Raw genomic sequence first — 19,031 nt, forward strand, 5'->3', positions numbered from 1 at the left:
TATGGTGGCTCACAATCTTCTGTAACTCCATTTCCGGGGGATGTGACCCCTCTTCCGGCCTCTGAGGGCTCTACCTGTACACGGTGCACAGACACATATGCACGCTAAACACCCATAAACATATAATCTGAAAACATAACTTTTTAAAAGGGAGAAAATGATACTATGTCAGAGTAAATTAAGTCATTATTAATATGGAATATGCTGGGTGAGATGGCTTAGCAGGTAAGGGTACTTGCTGCCAGGCCTGACAAAACCTGAGATATTATCCATATGATAGATGGAACTCCATATGATAGATAGAAGAGAACCAACTCTCATAAGTTGTCCTCTGACCACACATATTGGGGAAATAAAAATGTAACTGATATAAAAAAGAAATACTGTGATAATAAACATGCATATTATAATCCACAGAGGATGAATTTTTTTTAAAAAAGCTAAAAACCTAACAAGAAGCCAGGTATGTGGTGCACACAGATGCTTCTACCACCCAGGTGGCTGAGGCAAGATGATCGATCACAAGTTTGAAGTCATCTTGGTCAACACAATGAGACAAAAACAAAAACAAAAAACAACCCCCACAAGACACATATAGAGACAAAGAACAAAAGATCAATGTAAAACCAATCATTTCAATAATTATATCAGATGGATATGATTAAATACTTCACTGAAAAAGCAAGTAAGTTTATGGGACTAAAGAAGCAACATTGAGGCTGGGTGGTGATGGTGCATGCCTTTAATCCCTCCCAGAAGGCAGGGGCAGGTGGATCTCTGTGAGACAAAAAAACCGTCTTAAAAAACAAAACAAAAAAAGCAACATCAAATATACTACATATTAGAGATACAGTGAGATGATTTCATTCAAAGACACAGACAGGATGAAAGTCATAGGACATAAAACACAGAGCACTGTAAACTGTAGCTGTAAGAGAAATGGAATAGCTTTATTAATATTAGATAAGGCAGACTTCCAGTCAAAATTCTGAGAGAGTCATATAGAAAAAGGCCGTCGCTAACATCGCATGTAACAAGAAAGACTAAACGCTGCTCTCCAGACCAGGAACAGATACGACATCTGTCATCAGCATTTCTACTCCGCACAGAACCAAGGATTCTTGTCAGCGAGACACGGCAAGATCGGCACGACCAGCAAAACTGTTTATCTTTACAGATGGCAGAATCCTGTATGTAAAATCCTAAGCCATCTTTTACCAAGAACTACAATGAGAGCTGGTGAGATGGCTCAGGGGATAAAGGTACTTGCTGGCAAGCCTGACGACCCAAGTTTGATCTCTAAGATCCACGTGATAGAAGGAGAGAAATGACTCCCACAAGTTGTCCTCTGACATGTGCCCCCACACATAAACACACAAAATAAACACATTTTAAAAATAAATAGTAATGAGATTATCAAGTTTGCAGGATACAACATCTATATATAAAAACTCAGTATTTTATAAAAATAAAAAGGATAATTTGAAAATGAAATTAATGAAACAATTCTATTCACAGCAGCTTTAAAATGAATAAAAAAAACCCTCAATATTAAATTTATAAAAAAAAATGTAAAACCTGTACATTAGGTACTATATGGTGGTGGTGATGGGGTGCACATGCATATGCTGGTGTGCACACATGTGGAGGCCAAAGGGTGTGAGCTACTGCTCCTCAGAGGCTGACACACCTTAACTTCTTGAGACAAGGCTTCCCTTATGACCTAGGCTTGCAGATCCAGCCAAGCTGACTGTACAGCAAGCCCCAGGGCCCTTCCTATCTCCACCTCCCCAGTGCTGAGATTACAAGCACAGGCCACCATGCCTGGCCTTTAAAGATGGGTTCTGGGCATCCAACCCCTTGCAGATATGTTCCTCAGCTACTTATGAAATATACTTTTAAAATTATTTTTTATTTTGTGTATGTGTGTGTGTACACGTGTGTACACATGTGGAAGACAGGGGGAAATGCTGAGTGTCTAATTCAATGGCTCTCTCACTTTCTTAAAGATTTATTTCTATTATTTTTAATTTATGTGTATGTGTACATGTAAATTGCTACACGTGTGCTGGTGCTTGTGGAGGCCAGAAGGTGGCATCAGATTGCTTGACGCTGAGGTTGCAGGCAATTGTGAGCTGCCAGTATGGGTGCTGGGAATTGAACCCAGGTGCTCTGGAAGAGCAGCAAAAGCTCTTAATCACTGAGCCAGCTCTCTGTCCTTACCTTATGTCTTAGATAGGGTCTCTCACTTAGACTTGAACTCAGTGACTCGACTGGCTAGACTGATGGGTCAGTAAATCCCAGAGGTCCTCTTGACTCCGTCTCCCCAGGGCCAGTAAATCCCAGAGGTCCTCTTGACTCTGCCTCCCTAGAGCCAGTAAATCCCAGGGGCCCTCTTGACTCTACCTCCCCAGGGCCACAGTGTCCGACTTTCTATAAGCCACTTTTTAAAGAAATCGAAGCCATTCTAAGAGGAGAGCCATGGGATTGGAACATCTGCTACTGTAAACTTTAGGTTTTATTGTGCACATATAAAGCCCAAATTGACCCAGAGATTCACAGTAGTCCTTACCAAAATGCTGACAGGCTTTGTTGAGGTAGGGAAATGATGAGCTAAAATGTATATGGAAATATCAAAAACTGAAAACAAGTCAGGCATGTGACACATGCCTTTAATTCCAGCACTTGAGAGGCAGAGAGGGGCAGACAGATCTCTGTGAGTTCTAGGCCAGCCTGATCTACCTAGCAAGTTCCAGGACAGCCAGGGCTACATATAGAAAGACCCTGTCTCAAAACAACAACCACCCCCGAAACAAACAAACTAGAAAGAGCCAAAATAATTTTGGAAAGAATAAATGTAGAGGATTTACAGTACTTAATCTCAAAGCTTACAATACAACTACAATATTTAAGACAACATGGCTTAGCTTAAGTATAGAAACACATAGTAATGAGGGGGGAGGAATCCCCGAAATGAATAATGAGCACTTGTTCAGTTGGGCTGTTTTCCACTAACATATCAAAGTGGTCCAATAGGGAGAGAGCAGACTTTTCAACAGGCGGTGCTTGGACTACTAGACATCACGTGCAAATCCATCATTAAATCCTTACCTCACACCAGAAGCAATCACTACCTCAAAGTAGATTAGAGACTAAAATAAAGGCTAACCCTATAGAACTTCTAGAATAAGGCATATGGTTTAGCTTGGACAACATTTTCTTAGACATAGTATTAAAGGAATGATCTATAAAATAAAAATGATAAATTGGACTTTATCAAAATAAAAACCCTTCTCTCTTTACCTGACACCATTCAAATGAAGGTACAAGTTACAAACCTCACAAATGTCTGTCTGACATCCAGATGTGTAAAGAATTCTTATCACTCAGTAAGAAAACCCATTGGTAAGCAGAGCAAAAGCTCCAAGTCGACACCTCACCTCTGATCAGATACTTCACTGCAGAAGACAAAGGGGTCTTTGGGACCTCATGAGAGCTCATGAGAGCTGCTGACACTGTTGCTCTTCAGGTAAACACACAGTACAAGGAGTGAAGTAACAATGTATTACAATGGCTCTAACTAAAAAATCTGACAGGATCTAGTGTTAAAGAGAATAGGAAAAAGCTGGACCCCTCAGTAATTGCTGGTGGAAGTGTAAAATGGAACTGCCACTTTGGAAAAAGAGTTGACCGATTTCCTAAAAAACTAAACAAACTTAACCAATTCCTTCCCTATGAATCTCTGCAAAGGAACAAAAACATTCTCCAAGGTTTATACATGGAAGCTCATTTTCTACAGTGGCCCGTAAGTGGCAAGAGTCTGATGCCCCTAAGTTGGTGAATGGATCGGTGACACGTAGCTCCCAATATGACGGAATGATCACTGCATCTGAAGGCTGGGAGACAGCTCAGTTAGTAAAGTGCTTGCTTCACAAGTGTGAGTTTAGGTCCATCCACGCCATGCACCAAGGCAGATACAGTGGCATTCACCTGTAACCCAGCAATGGTAAGGTAGGAGAAAGAGACAGGCAGACCCCTAGAAGCTTGCATGCTAGGTAGCCTAGCCTACAAGGTGAAGTTCCGGGTCTTCGAGAGACCTCCCGAGGAATGGCTCCTAAGGAATGATACTCAAAATTGTCCTCCGACTTCCACTTGAATGCATACACATGTTCACATACATTCCCACTCACACAAGTGCACACATGGACATGGGCACACAGGCAGGCATGCATGCACATATGCACACACACACGGAGGAATGCCCTTCTGATACATGCTACAGTGTAGGTGAACTTCAAAACCATCATATTGAAAGAAGTGAGACACACTAGGTCACATGCACTGTGATTACATTTATATAAAATTTCCACTAAAAGAAAAGCTATAGAGACAGAACACCCGCAGTTGCCTGGGGCTAGGAGTAGGAATGGAGACTGTAATCAGTGAAGACATTTGAGGATTCAAAGGAACCGGCTACCAGGGCCCATCAACCAGCCAGCTCAGAGACAGCGAGGATACAAACGATGCCAGAGGGAGGCAGAAGGAAAAAGATGGGGAAGAAAGGTACAGTGTGTTCATGCCAACTCAGAGAATTCCTACCAAGCACTGTGCGTAACAACTGAAAACGTAAACCTAAAATAGAGAGGAAGGGGGAAATACCAAATGTCAACTGAAAACACCAATTCATCAGTCCTTAAATGTTCTTATTAGATCCAGGGTTTTGCTAAGAGAACATGGAGACACACAGGTTTCCTTCTTGGTGGGCAGATCTATAGCAGACATTGTCATGTCAATGCAAATGCAGGTGCCTGTAAGGCAATGGGCAATCCCTTCTCTTTTTTGATAGAAAGTTCTAGTAATACCTAAGAAAAGTCACAAATTATCCCAGTATGTCGCAGTCATTTTCTGGTCTTAGCTTGGCCTTTCCTTCTACAGTTTTAGGCTAAAAATATTTCTGCAGGACAAGAATGGAGAGGGGAATGGCAATGGGAAAAAAAAAAAAAAAAAAAAAAAAAAAAAAACGAACTAGTCCTGGAGAAGAGTAGGACCTCTGTCCCTCTTCTTCTAAAGCATTAATGTACTGACACCTGAGCTAGGGAAGGCAGGAAGCAGGCTCATTAGGTTCGTTCTGGGCAAGAGCCAGAGCAGCAACACCCACTTTGCGCACATCACTAAATCACCAAGACAGCTCCCGACAGTCTGGCAGGCTCCAAGGGCAATCCAGGGGTTCCTTCTTAACAGACTGAATGTGAATTCCTCTCTCCAGCACACTGCTGTCATTTCAATGGTCTACTCTTGAGACGTGCCAATGAAGGCCACACTAAATCTCATGTGCCTCTATATCCAACTTTATCCTATGAGGTTGCAACTACATGCTTAAAGGCTTCAAAAATTAGGGTCTGGGAAGCTGTGGGGGCAAATGCCCTCAGACACTAAAGCCAGGGAAATCCTTTCCCACTGTGGGAAGTCTACGAAGTCCAGAAAGAATAGATGTCATTGGGGCCTGCTTGAAGCATTATAACAATGCCAGCATTATCATAGATACTCTCCAAGCTCAGAGACAGGGTAGAGAGCAAAAGATTCCAGAAAATATACTCCATCTTGCTGGAGTCAAGGAAATTCTTTGATACTGTGTTAGTTTGAAGGAGAATGTCCCCAACAGACTTATGTATTTGAACACTTGGTCCCCAGTTGGCGGCATTGGGGAGTTAAGAACCTTTAGGAGGTAGAGCAATGCCTGAGGAACTGTGTCCTAGAGTGGGCTTTGAGGGTTCATAGCCTCATCTGACTTCCTGCTTGCACTCTCTGCTTCCTGTGTGTGGTTGAGATGTGATCTCTCAGCTTCTTGTTTTTGCCAGCATGGCTTCCTCAGCATTATGGACATCTAGCCCTCTGGAACAGAAAGCCAAAAGAAACTCTTCCTGAATCTGCTTTTTGTCATTGTGCTTTATCATAGCAACACAAAAGTAACTGATACACATACTCAACACCCTCCACCCTCCTTCAAAGAGAAACTGCTCAGAGACCATCTAGCTGGCCTGTCATCCACATCTAAGAGGCGAGAATGGAAGCCCAGGTCCAGGAAGCTGGTCCAGGCCGCCTTTTCTTTTCATATCCTGCTCCCCTCAGCACATCACTCTGCACCTCTGCTGCTGATAAACATACATTGATTGAACTACTCTTAAGGAAGAAATGCAACAATGAGATAGGAAGCTACAAGCCATAGCTATCCCAGGCTAAAAGCCAAGCCCTGTTGAAGGAGCGGATCTGTCCCCAAAGAAGACAGTGAAAAGTTCCTCCCCAAGCAGTATCTCTTAGTAAATGGAGACAGACACAAACAAGAAAACAGAGCTAAGAAACGCCTGCTGCTGCTGGAGAAGCTGACCTTGGACCAACTTTCAATTATCTGCTTCTGGAAACCTAATGAAGATAAAATGTCAATCATCTTACCAGACAACATTGCTTACTATAGCGAAGACCCCTGGTAAATACATCTGGACCAGGAGGAGTTGCAGAAACCTGATAGAGGTAATAGCTTTGGGTACCAACTGAGTGTATTTACACTCCACAGACGCTACTGAAGCTCTGAAAATCCCAGGCCAGGCAGACAGCATACTTCCTCCATGTCAGCCTCAGCCCTATCCCTGAGCCTAACAGAAGAGGGACAGAGAGCAGCCCTGGATAGCCGAGGCCTGGGGAAAGAACACACATGAGGTGATACATCCTGATGCTGCTCTCTTGACTCCCATGCATCCATCTAGACTGAGGGGCCCTCTTCTAGTTTCCTTTCCGTTGTGATAAAATACTTTGACCAAAAGCAACTTGGGTTGCAACAGTTTATTTGTCTTACACTTCCAGGTCACAATCCATCACTGTGGGAAGTCAGGGTAGGAACTTAAACAGGAATTCAAGAATGTGTAAAGAACGCTTCTTCCTGGCTCACTCCCAGGCTTGCTCCCAGGCTCATGGTCAGCGAGCTTCCTTATATAGCCCAGATGGCCTGTCTGGGGATGGTGGTTCCCAGAGTGAACTAGGCTCTCCCTCATCTATCAAGACAATCCCTCACAGACATGGAGGCCAATATGACCTGGGTAATCTCAGTAGAGATTCTCTCAGGTGACTCAAGCTGGGGTCAAGCTCTCACTGAAGCTAACCAGGACAGGAACCAAGTGTCCTCTGCAACGTTCTGATAGGTCAATATTCAACAGAACCAAAGGAGATCCTCTGAGAGGCACCGTTCATAGCGAATTTGTTGCTGATTAAATAAACGCTGAAGAGAGGAAGAAAGCAGACAAAACAGGCTGGCTTGGTTGGACGCGATGCCCGTGAGGACCTGTCACCTATGCCTTCCCCATACGTCATCAGTGACTAGTCACCAATGCATTTCAGGCTCTCTCACTCGCTCAGAAAAGGAAAGAAAACTCCCCCAAACCATCAAATGTAGCAAAATTTCATTTGAAAATGGCTCAGTGCTGTAGCTATTTTAAGACATGATGATGGGATTCCTCTCTGAAAGCAAGAGGGTCTGTCTAGCTGCTTACCACCTTATCCCAGAGCCCAGAGCAGGAGCTGGTCAGCATTAGCCAAACAGCTGACTGACACAACCCATCTGAAATTCAGTGACAGTGAGTGATACTCCTTCAGCTATACCATGTGCTCCTGGCATCATTTCTTCACATCAGTCCTTCCACAGCACAGCTCAAGAACTGGTCTGTAAACACTGCCACTGATAATGTGAACACTTTCCAGGGAAATAGATCTCCAGTTATATCAAGAGTTATTAGGAAATGGTCCAAAAATATCAAGTTAACATTGATTTTTAGACACCACATTATATGATTTTCTTTTAAAGGATAATGTGTAAGATGAAAAGAAAGAAAAAACAGTATTACCCCTTTCCCCCCCTTTTCTTAAAAGGTTTAGTCCATTTGTAATTATTTATTTTCCTGATGGAATGGAAATTCCACATGGATCGTTTGCTACCTGGACCCTAGTTCTTAACATATAAAGATCTGACAGATGAATAAATCAGTGAATGAGCAAGCAGACAAGACACACACACACACACACACACACACACACACACACACACACACACACACACCACTGCCCTATTAAAACTGAAAACGCCCCACACAAATCCTATAGCAGTTCACCTTTCAGGGAATTCTAGTTGTTTGATGGTAGGCAAAGACAGTGGATAGTTGGGCAAACCCACTTACTCTATGAGGTGCAATTACACTGCCAGTGAGCTCAGCACCTCCCGACTTGGGAAGCCTACGCTGACCTACCCTACCTTATGGAGCCACCAACAGACCAGGCTGACTCCCCCAGCACTGATAAAGCTCTCTAGAGGCCCTGGCACTGCCACACTTGCACTTAGTCTAAGTATTGGTGAAGCACTGCCAGTAAGCACCTGTGGCCAGAGTTCATCCCAGAGAACAGCAGAGTCTGAGTTTCCGAATTAAACTGATAAGGACTCTTTCGTTTCCATCATCAAGTCTTGATGGCATGAAGGGATGAGGCAGACTGAAGCCCACACTTATATAAAACAGAATTTGACTGCTTCTTTTTACTGCATAAATAGTTACACCTATGGTGCTTTAAAAGTCCAATTTTCAATGCAAAGAGGCCATGCTCTCAGAGAACAGGCTATCAGTCTGAGTGGGGAGAGAATTAGGCTCGTGTCAGGGCAGAAGGGCGGGTCTCCGCTGTGCCCCCAGTCAGCTACACGAATCTCTGAAAATGTGCAGGCTCCACAAAGCAGCAAATGACCCTGACCTGCACCAGGATCGGTGCTTGGTACCAGAGGGCCATCTAGTGTGCTCTCGGCAGATGCCTGGGAACTAAAGGCGACTTCTCTGGAGGTAGAGCCTTGCTGGAGGAAGCATGTCACTGAGACTGGGCTTGGAGAGGTCACAGCCTCAGGCCACTTCCAGTTACCGTCTCTGCTGACGGTTTAGGGGTGAAAATGGGATCTCAGTTTCCTGCTCCAGCACCTGCTGCCATGCCCCCCTTACATTATGAACTTTCCTCTGGAACCATCAGCCAAATTAAACTCTTCCTTCTCTAAGTTCTCTTCGCTGTGGTGTTTCATCACAGCAACAGTAAAGCAAAACCCACCTGGCATGTGATCTCCCAGCACCTTCCTGCCACCCATCCTGCCAGCAGGAATTCCACGGCAGGAATTCTGGGGCAGGCAAATGTTAAGGGAAACTGCTTCCTCAGGCGGTGGACCACATGACATCACTTCCTCCTGCATCATTGATTTGTTCCTGGCTTTCCCAGTCCAGGCTCCTCTCCTGCCCCTACCTAGTCTTCAAGGTCACAGCATCTTCTGCTCCCTAGGCCAGTGCTCCACCTTTGCTCTTCTTTCCTACGTGCTCAGAAACACTCAGCCGGTGACTGTTTCTCCTGATGTCAGAGCACACCCTCACACTTTCCCTCCTGCCTCTGGGGGCTCCTCCGCCAGCTCTCCTCCTTGCCTTAGTCCCATTTCTTGCAGGTCCCTGAGCTGGCTCCCAGGCCAGGCCTCTCTTGTCACCCGCTGTCCTCATTGGTTCCACTATCTCTGGGCTTTGACTAACATCAACATGTTAAAACGCAAGCTTTAAGACTTGAGTTCAGGCCCTGTCTGTGTTTGTCCATTTTCCTTGCTGATGCTGCCCCTCAGGGTGTATATCAAACAGAACCATTGAAAAGCATGCTTCCAAATCTGATCCTCTCCCTGTCCCACCCTATCTAGCTCTAATGCCTTTTTATGCCTTCTATGTCTAGGCTACATTGAATTGAGCTAAACATTCTGCAAAGGTCAACAAGATTATCTGAGAACATTAAACCAGTTTGAAGCCCGTGCTTAATAGAGATTAGTGGTCTGTTTGCTCTCTGTAAAAACAACTCCAAAAGCTCTTGCACTGTAGCACCTCAGGGGAGCTCCAAATCTGCTACATCCATCCATGCTGCTTTCTCGGAGTCAGGCCTCCCATGAAGAATGGGATTCACCTTAGCCAATGGTACAACCTAACAGGCCTGTCTCCTTTTCATGTCAACCAGTGCTTACCCTCCCTGCTTAAACCCTTTCAGAAGCAGGGAGCCACCGGGCACACTGGACACTGCAGACAAGCGCAGAATCACCTGAAATGTCCTTGGCTACCCTGGGTTTACAACAGATGGTTGGATAGCCTGAAGCAAACAGCAGTGGATGGCTGCCACGCCCCACCCTCACCCCTCACCAAGCCAAGCTCTGTGTTCTAGCTCTGTGCAGTGACTCGGGGAGGGAAGTAACATTTCTCTCCTCCTCAGAGGGCTGACGGGGTGAGACCTTTGGCTGTGCTGTCCAGTGAGGACAGCAGCTCTTTCCCGAGTACTGTCACCAACAGTGCTGTCCCAAGAAGTGACCTGCCTGAGCAGCACTGGAGAGGAAGGTGCAGCTCCAACCCTGGCCTGTGGAGCCCAGCGACCACAAGATGCCTGCTTCTCTCTGAGCCACCACTCCAAATGACTCTGCCTAAACCTTGTCAGACTTTTAGCTGGTAGGTCAGCTGAAATAGATAGACAGACAGACAGGCAGGCAGGCAGATAATTTTTTGGTGGAGTTGAAGCCAGGTTTCCTGCACCTACCACTGCTGAGTCACCACAGCCCAGACCCTTGTGTTTTCTGACAGAGTAGCACTACGTTGCTCAGACTGACCTTGAACTTGCAATCTTCCTATTGCAGTCTTTTGAGGGTGGGTTATAGGTATGCACTACCACCACACATACCTGATAAAGTGCTTTTACTCTTTTTTTTTTTTTTTTAGAGACAGGGTTTTCTGTGTAGCCCTGGCTGTCCTAGAACTCATTCTCTAGACCAGGCTGGCCTCATCCATTGCCTCTGCCTCCCAAGTGCTGAGATTAAAGGTGTGTGCTACCACCACCTAGCAACGTTTTCATTTTAATATGAAATTTGTGGCTGCCACCTAGGGTGATCAGAGAAATAGATATGAAAGCTGGGTGAGTTCATCCTATGTCCAGCCATCTCCAAGGACTCCTGGAGAGGAAGGCCGGAAGTGACAAAGGCCTGGATGGCAGGCAACAGGGGAAGGGAGAGAGGGAAGGGACGCACCGCCAGAGGGGGGGGAGGTGGAGAGGTGCACAAGGTGGCAGCGGAGATGAGTGGGACAGTGGTGTGAGGACCAGCGAAGACAAAGTCAAGGCAGGCTGGTCAGCATTAGACGTGGGCAGGGCCAGGAGCTGCGCCTGCTCTCCAGTTCTCAGGAAGATGCTCGAGGACACTAGTTTGGTAGTCACTCCTGGAACGATGGGAACTAAAAAAGGTAAGATCATCTCCACACCTCAGCGAGTACGTAAGAATGACCCAGATGCTAAGTGTGGAGTGAGAAAGTTTCTAAGATGCTTATCCATTTCTACTTCTCAAGACCAATCTCACCTACACTGCATTTTCCTATCGCTGAAAACCACTCTGCTCATCCATGCAGGAAAAAGAAATAAAGAGAGGTGACGAAAAGCAGTACACAAAAAACAGAACTGCGGGAGGCCTGGAGCACAGGACAGCAGCTCCTCCACGTGTTTAACACCCAGGGACAGCTGATCCCTCGTGAGTAGCCCTAAGGTCCTGGGAAACCCACCAGTATGAGTCAGGCAGCCTAGGGCACTTGGAATGTTCAAAAACATTCTGAGGTTTCTACATCGACTCCCATCTCCACATTCTTAGGAGCTCCCACAAGTGTGGCCAAGGCCAGCCTTTGGACACAGCAGATGGGAGGAAGCCTCGGAGTGCCTGGTCTGTAGAGCAGAGAAGGATGAGAGCACAAGGAAGGAAGAAGAAGAAAGGCTGCAAAGGTAGGCAGGCCCACACGGCTGCATCAAAGGGCACTTGCTCGAATGCTGGTAAAGTAAAATGCATTGGGAATGAGTCAGGATACAATCCACAGTGTGTAACCATGCAAACTTCTCACTAATACATCTCATTAATACATTAATACATGAGCTGTACCCAGTGGGCAGCCAGCATTCCAGGCGATGAGGTCAGAGCCCGACAGTCCTACTTCCAACCCACCTCCCCCAGACAAGCTTCAACAATCAAAATGAGCTGTCCAGCCCGCACAGCCAATCTCACAGAAGGCATTTCCTGCAGATTCTACGGTGAAGAGGAACTGATTTGGCCCCTGGGATCCCCAATGGAACTGATTTCTCCCTTTGCATTTCCATATCAACACATCACCATCACCACACTCTGTTAGAGACAGAGAAGGCAAGGACTGGGGTTTCTTTGTGATGGCCACCATTTACTGTGAAAAGGAGAATCAACAGATGACTAGAAAAACGTTCCCTGTCCCCTTCCTCTCCCTCCATTCACAGAAGCGGGGAAAATAGACTAAAGGACATGCGTCATTGCACAGGAGATCTCAGTCAGTGGCAGATGAGATCAGACTTGAAAGCGCCTTTGTGCCAAAGCCACCAACCTATCCAGACCTCAGGATGTTTGCTGTGGTCTTTGGCAGGTCGTGCTGAGCTGAACCAGTGAACTCTGGAGCAAAGGAAGCCTTTCTTCTCAAAGAGTTTAACACGATTTGGAATCTACAGATTTATTTTCAACAAACAGAAAAATGGGTGCATGAAGCAGTGAGCTCCCAGGCAGACCCCTTCTGAGAGCTACACTTCAAGGTTTAAATTAGAGGTCTTGAAAACGAAGAGAGGGCAGTTCCAATGTTCACTGTGTCAGAGGCTGGGACATGGGTCCCCTCTGTCATTCAAAGCGCTACTAGACTACTGCTCCTAGAGGAAGGGACCAGCCTCTAGGGGCCTCCCGTGCAAAGCCTAGGAGCTACAGAGAAACAGGTACCTACTGTTGGTCTTCATGCACATCTATCCTGCAGCACAAGGTCAAAACAAGGACAACTGAAGAGATGTGGACAGAATCGGCACGTTTCTCACAAGAACAACACAAAAGGAAAACAGACGTCAATGTGTTAGAGTCATCCCCTCCATCCAGTTCTGCAACCTTTCCAACCTTCTCAAAGGTAATCTGGGGAGAAAGGTCCTGGCGGTCACACTCATGAGCAGAAAGGTCTTAGGGTGGGAAAATCCATATTTCTCAACTGTTCAACTATTGAAAGGGATTTTGTGTGCTGAAGTTTCCTTGATGATGTGGAGAGGAAGTGTGTGTCATTCGTGTGGAGGAAGGACATCTAAGACATGGTTCCACCAGAACCACTAGCCCTGTCTTGGAGCTTCCTACTTGGAATTCATACTCATCCAAGTGTCCTCCTCCCTCCTCTCCCATCTTCAAACCTCACAGGAAGTCTGGGAGAGAGAACACAAAACCAATGCTCATTATTTTCTCTAAAACATTCCAATTGTAGCACTGTGTGTGTGTGTGTGTGTGTGTGTGTGTGTGTGTCAGATCTATTCCTCTGTTGCACTCTACCTTGTTTCTTGAGACACTGACTATCACTGACTTGGGAGCTCACTATTGAGGCTAGACGGGCTGCAGCTAGTCCCTGAGCTCCACCTGTCTCCACTCCCCGGCACTGGGATCTTTAGGCAAGGCTGTCACGTCTGCATTTATGTGTAGACTTGGATCCTCATGCGTGTGCGGCCAGCACTGTACCTGCTGAGCCAGTACAGAATCCCCAGTTCTGTAACTCCTATTTAAAATCACCTGTTCTAACAACTGAACCAGAGATAGCATATTAAAAGACTATTTTCCTTCTTAGGAAGTGGATTAAAAAGACAACAAGAAGAAAGCAAGCTTACCCATTTTTGAAATAGAGGACATGGGCTCTCTGAAGTCCTGTTTCTAGGAAAAAACCTAGTTCTTGATCGTGGGGAGCAGGGCCAGGCTTAGGGCTTCTGTTCTGAATATTAGTTAGTATTACCTAGAAGGGGAGAGAATTGGAAAACTAATCAAATACAGATCAATGCCTACTTCCTGCAAACCCTAGCTCCAAACACAAGGCAAGACTTGAACAACCAACTTCCTCTGGTAAAGCCAGGTGCAGCATCTGAGTGTAAGCAGGCGCAGCAGAGGATGACTTCCATCACAAGGGGCATCTGGGCAGTCCTGGAGAAGGCTGGTTAGGAGAGCTCAGAGCATGGTGTCAACCAAATCACCAAACTCAGGTCTCAGCCAAGAGCAGAAAGTCATTGTCTACCAATGGCTCTGGTCAGGCAGGCAGGTGTACTCCTCCTTCGGAGCCAACAAGTAACACAATTGCTATTAGCTGGAGTTCACCAGAAGACAAACTCTCCAGCTGCAGGGCTCAGGTCGGGAGGCTGAGTGGCACTCATCTATCCTCAAAGAAAGAGCTGAAGAAATACCCCTCACTCCCTTTCCCCTTAAGCACGGCCTTGTGCCACGGATACCTTGTGCTGTGGATACCTTGTACCACAGACAACCAGGTTGAAAAGATTTAAATCTTTAGTTCTGTAGAAAACAGAACAGAAAAGGCTGCCAACTCATCAGGTGAGCAACTTGTGAGCCGAGTTCAGAGTAAACTGTAAACACACATTAGCGAACAAAGCACATCTCGGAGAGGATCAGACTCACTGCACACTTAAAAACCACACAGGTGCTCTGCAAACACGCTGCTCAAGTTTTCTGGAAGTCAGCAGCTCCTTAAAAGACCCAAATCCAAACATCCTAAAGGTTTTGAATTTACTCTCCAAAGATAAGTGAAGGAACTGCTGGCAAATCTCCTTTGCATCTCCACGACATCCCAGCACCTTGTCAGGAGTCCCTGGCTCCTCCCCCCCACCTCTGTGTGTCCCCTCCTGCAGGGAAGGCATCTCCACTCCACTGCAGGCTTCTCCTCCTCGAGTGTGTCAAGTCACAGGGTCACAGAGATGCACAGAGTCATGTCCTAGACTCCCCCATCCTCTCTTATGTCTATCTTGAGATAATAGCATCCATTTCTATGAGCTTCAAAACTCATTGGCATGTGACCAACTCCCTAGTTTAATTTCTCTTCCAGTTCTTCCTCTGAAGTCCAACGCTGAAACTTTCCAAATTACCCTTCATGTTCTTTTGACAATGGCCTTTACTTTTGAAATGCTACGTTATTCAAAAGCAAAAATATTCAGTACAGTCCAAAGGAAAAACTGCCTTACAATTTTACCATAAAATAATAACCCATGTAACATCTACTGAGTAACAATGCAGACATCTCTGTGCATATACAGATTAAGCAAAGACAAAATCATTTCACAAAAGAGGCCATCTTATAAATGCTAGCTTTTACAACTTGACAGAAGTAACCGAAGTAGTCATAAAACCAGAAATTTCTTTTCCAGTAGTGGGGAATCGAGCTCGGCTTTCACACATGCCAGGCAAGCACTCCACCACTTCTTGTCCCAGAAAAATAATTTTGTTCACAAAATTCATTAAAAGTTCTGCTAAAGTTAAATATAAAGTTTATTGAATCTATATGTATATTAGTATGTGTCTATAAAAACTGTACATATACAAGGGAAGAGGGGAGATAAGTATTCTTTACCTTCATATTTCAACTTTATATGGTAATGGCACATGATACAGATGGTGAGATTAGTATATTCATGCTTTCTATTTTGACTTTTTATTCATCTATGATTATTATATTATTATTTTTAGATCTAAGATTCCCAGTTTCATTATGTCATCATTTTTATATTGCTATGTAAATATGTCTGATTGAGATAGATAGATAAGTAGGTAGGTAGGTAGACTGATAGGAGGGAGGGAGGGAGGGAGGGAGGGAGGGAGGGAGGGAGGGAGGGAGGGAAGGAAGGAAGGAAGGAAGGAAGGAAGGAAGGAAGGAAGGAAGGAAGGAAGGAAGGAAGATGGATAGATAGAGACATAGTTGAATGCCCATTTTTTGTTGGTTGGTTTGGTTTGATTTTGGTGATGAAGACTGAAACCAGGCCTTGTTCACACTGGGTGATTGCTTTACCACTAAGTTGCACTCATTCCTATGTGCAAAGCTGATAACTGTGGCTTTGCAGTAAGTTCAGAGGTCAGGATGCATGGGTCTTTCAACTTGATTCGTCGATCTCAAGACTTGTTTTGGTTGTTCTGGCTCACTTGAAATTTCACATAAATTTCTGAACCAGCTTGCTACTTTTGTTTCTCTTCTTCAAAAAAGTAGATCATATTTTGATAGTTACTGAATGGACCTTGTGGATCATTTTCCACAACGCTATCATTTTAACAAACTGAGCACTTCAACCCACAAGCATGAGATATTTGTTAATAACCGAGGAGTCCCTTTCTATTTAACACTCTGTTTTTTCTTTTAGCTCATGTGTTTTTGTTACATGCATTCCTATGAATTTTAATCTTTTGATATTATGGACATGCTCTAATTTTAATTTTAGAATCATTGTTAGAATATAGAAACACATGACTTTGTATACTAATCATTATATACTATAACCCTGCTGAATGTTTATTTGTTCCAACAGATTTGTGTGTGTGGATTTTATGCATACACAATTGCATCATCTGACTGGGAATTTCCAGTTTTGATGTCCTCCATTGCTTTTGCTGGCCTAAACACACTGGGAAGAATTCCTAGTAACATATCAAACAGAAGTAACTAAAAAATTAATTTTCTTGTTTCTGATCTTAGGGGAACGTACCCTATTCCCAGGCTGAGTAAATTCCCACTTAAACTATCTTTCTGAACTGTACATCTCTTAGTCATGGCATATAATCCTTCTTAGAGAAACTCCTCAGTTTCCAACAGGTTAATCTTGATAAATGTATCATAGGTTAGAAGAGCAGTTAATACACCTAACTGGAAATCACAACTTAGCCTAATCTACCTTGTACACGCTCTGAATATTTACAGTTGGGCACAACCATCATCAGATGTATTTTGCGATAAATACTGACTAGCTCATGGAATGTACTGAATGCCTAACACACAAAGCATGTTGGCAATGTAGTAGAGTGCACTGAGTGTCCTCTCTTCCCGAAGCTGCTCTTGACTTCACATTCTCTGGCTTCAAGGTGGTTTTCCCACATAAAGTGCTCCACATGCTGGCTGAGAGCCTGGGTTCTCTTGAGGTCCCCTAGGGGTGTGTTCTGCAGTTTCTTCATTAAGGCGCCCTGATGCCACACTGCCAAATGTGGCCACCATGAAGCCGAAGCCACCAACTTCTGTTGCTTTCGGGGGGCTGGAACTCGCTCCCTTTCAATTACAGCTGCCTCAGTCTTCTGTTGTTTTTTCACCGCTTCAGCCAGTGGTTCTCAGCCTTCCTAACGCTGCTTCCTTTAACACAGTTCCTCATGTTGTGGTGACCCCCAACCATAACATTATTTTTGTTGCTACTACATAACTGTGATTTTGCTACTGTTATGAATCATAATGTAAATATCTGTTTTCAGTTGGTCTTAGATGACCCCTGTGAAAGGGTCATTCGAACTCTAAAGGGGTTGTGACCCACAGGTTGAGAACCACTGGCTTAAGCTTTGTTTAATTCTTTTTTTATAATCTGGAAGCTTAGCTGGATGGAGTCTTGCCCTGAAGTCACCACTCCCTTTATTCCATTTAGCATCAGGTTTTTCTTTGAACTTTTTATCTCCTTGAGCACTGAACTTGGCCCCATTACACTTCCAGATGTTCCTTTTGACTCAAACTGTACATTTAAAATTTTTTCCTTGCTCAGCTTTTCATTATAGATCTGCATAAGACTAACCACTAATAACCACAAGACAGAGTCAATAGTAGGCTGCTTTGAAATCTCCTCTGCCAAGGCCACTAATCTAAAATCTTTTTATTTAGCCACAGACAGATTTTTTTGGACAAGGGTAGAAAGCATCCATATTCTTCACCAAACTATCACAAGAACGGTCTCTAGGCCACTTATTAATTCTCCTCTGAAACCCTTGAGTCAGGCCATCGACATCTACACTGCTCTCAGCACTACTGTCTTCCACACTCCTGGTAGTGTGGCCGAGTAAGCATCACTTAAAGCCTTCAACTGCTTTTCTAGTCCAATGTCCCAAAGTCCACATTCTGCCAACAAACAGCGTGGTCAGACTGTCACAGCAGCACCCCACTCCCTGGTACCAACTTCTGTCTTAATCAGTGTTCTATTACTGTGAAGAGACACCATGACCACAGCAATTCTTAGGAGGAAAAGCATTTAATGGGGCTTGCTTATAGTTTCAGAGGTTTAGTCCATTGTCACCAAGGCTGTGGGTGGAATGAGGTGCGTGGCGGCATGCAGGCAGACAGGTGCTGGAGAAGTAACTGAGAGTTCTACAACTAGACCCATAGGCAGCAGGAAGAGAGAGCACTGGGCTTGGAATGGGCTTTTTGAAACCCCAAAGTCCATCCCCAGAGACACACTTCCTCCAACAAGGCCACACCTCCGAATCCTTTCACATAGTTACTTCCTGGTGACCAAGCATTAAAAATCTATGAGCTTATGAGGGCCATTCTCATTCAAACTACCACAAGGAGGCATTGAAATTGCAACAAAAAAATTTAATCATATCTACTATATCAAACTGAACCCAAATCTTGATTTGTGAGGTTTTTTTAATTCTTTTTAAATATGGAAGAGTGTGAAACTTTTCAAGTCCTAGATGGGGATTACTCCAACATTAAAGTTTTCATAATAATAAAACTCAGTGGTTAAGAGTATGCAGTGCTCTTGGAGAAAATCCAAGTTTGCTTCCCAGAACCTACGTCAACTTGCCTGTAACTTCAGCTCCAGGAGATCTATGCTCTTTCCTGGCCTCCATATGCACTATACTCACATGTACAAACCCCCACACAGACACATAATTAAAAAAAAAATAAAGTAATCAAAGTGCAATAAAAGATTATATAGCAATAAAAAGAACCAATGCATTCTGCAACACAAACAGACCTTGAAAAGCCAGTCACTGTAGATCACACATTATGTGACTTCATAGGAAATGTTCAGAACATGCACATTTACAGTAGCAAGAGTTCAGTGCTGCGAGAATAGATGGAATGAGGAGTGACTGCTGGCGGGGACAAGGCTTCCTTTTAGATTGATGAAAATATCCTGGG

At 44.5% G+C, this 19,031-nt stretch overlaps 1 protein-coding gene across 7 annotated transcripts in view; it reads right to left on the bottom strand.

The window, feature by feature from the left end:
• The window catches only part of Ttc7b (tetratricopeptide repeat domain 7B), a 218,271-nt gene that overhangs the window by 135,242 nt on the left and 63,998 nt on the right, over positions 1-19,031 (bottom strand). For 4 of the 7 annotated variants that reach the window (XM_028886634.2, XM_028886636.2, XM_028886639.2 and 1 more), the window contains 2 exons: positions 13,759-13,880; positions 12,849-12,872 (listed from right to left, as the gene is read on the bottom strand). In XM_028886634.2, the coding sequence (XP_028742467.1) occupies positions 12,849-12,872; positions 13,759-13,880 (146 nt within the window). The remainder of the gene's footprint in view (positions 1-12,848; positions 12,873-13,758; positions 13,881-19,031) is intronic. The other 3 variants (XM_028886638.2, XM_028886640.1, XM_028886635.2) reach the window with 1 other exon arrangement.

Source organism: Peromyscus leucopus, chromosome 14, assembly GCF_004664715.2.
Source record: "Peromyscus leucopus breed LL Stock chromosome 14, UCI_PerLeu_2.1, whole genome shotgun sequence".
NCBI lineage: Eukaryota > Metazoa > Chordata > Mammalia > Rodentia > Cricetidae > Peromyscus > Peromyscus leucopus.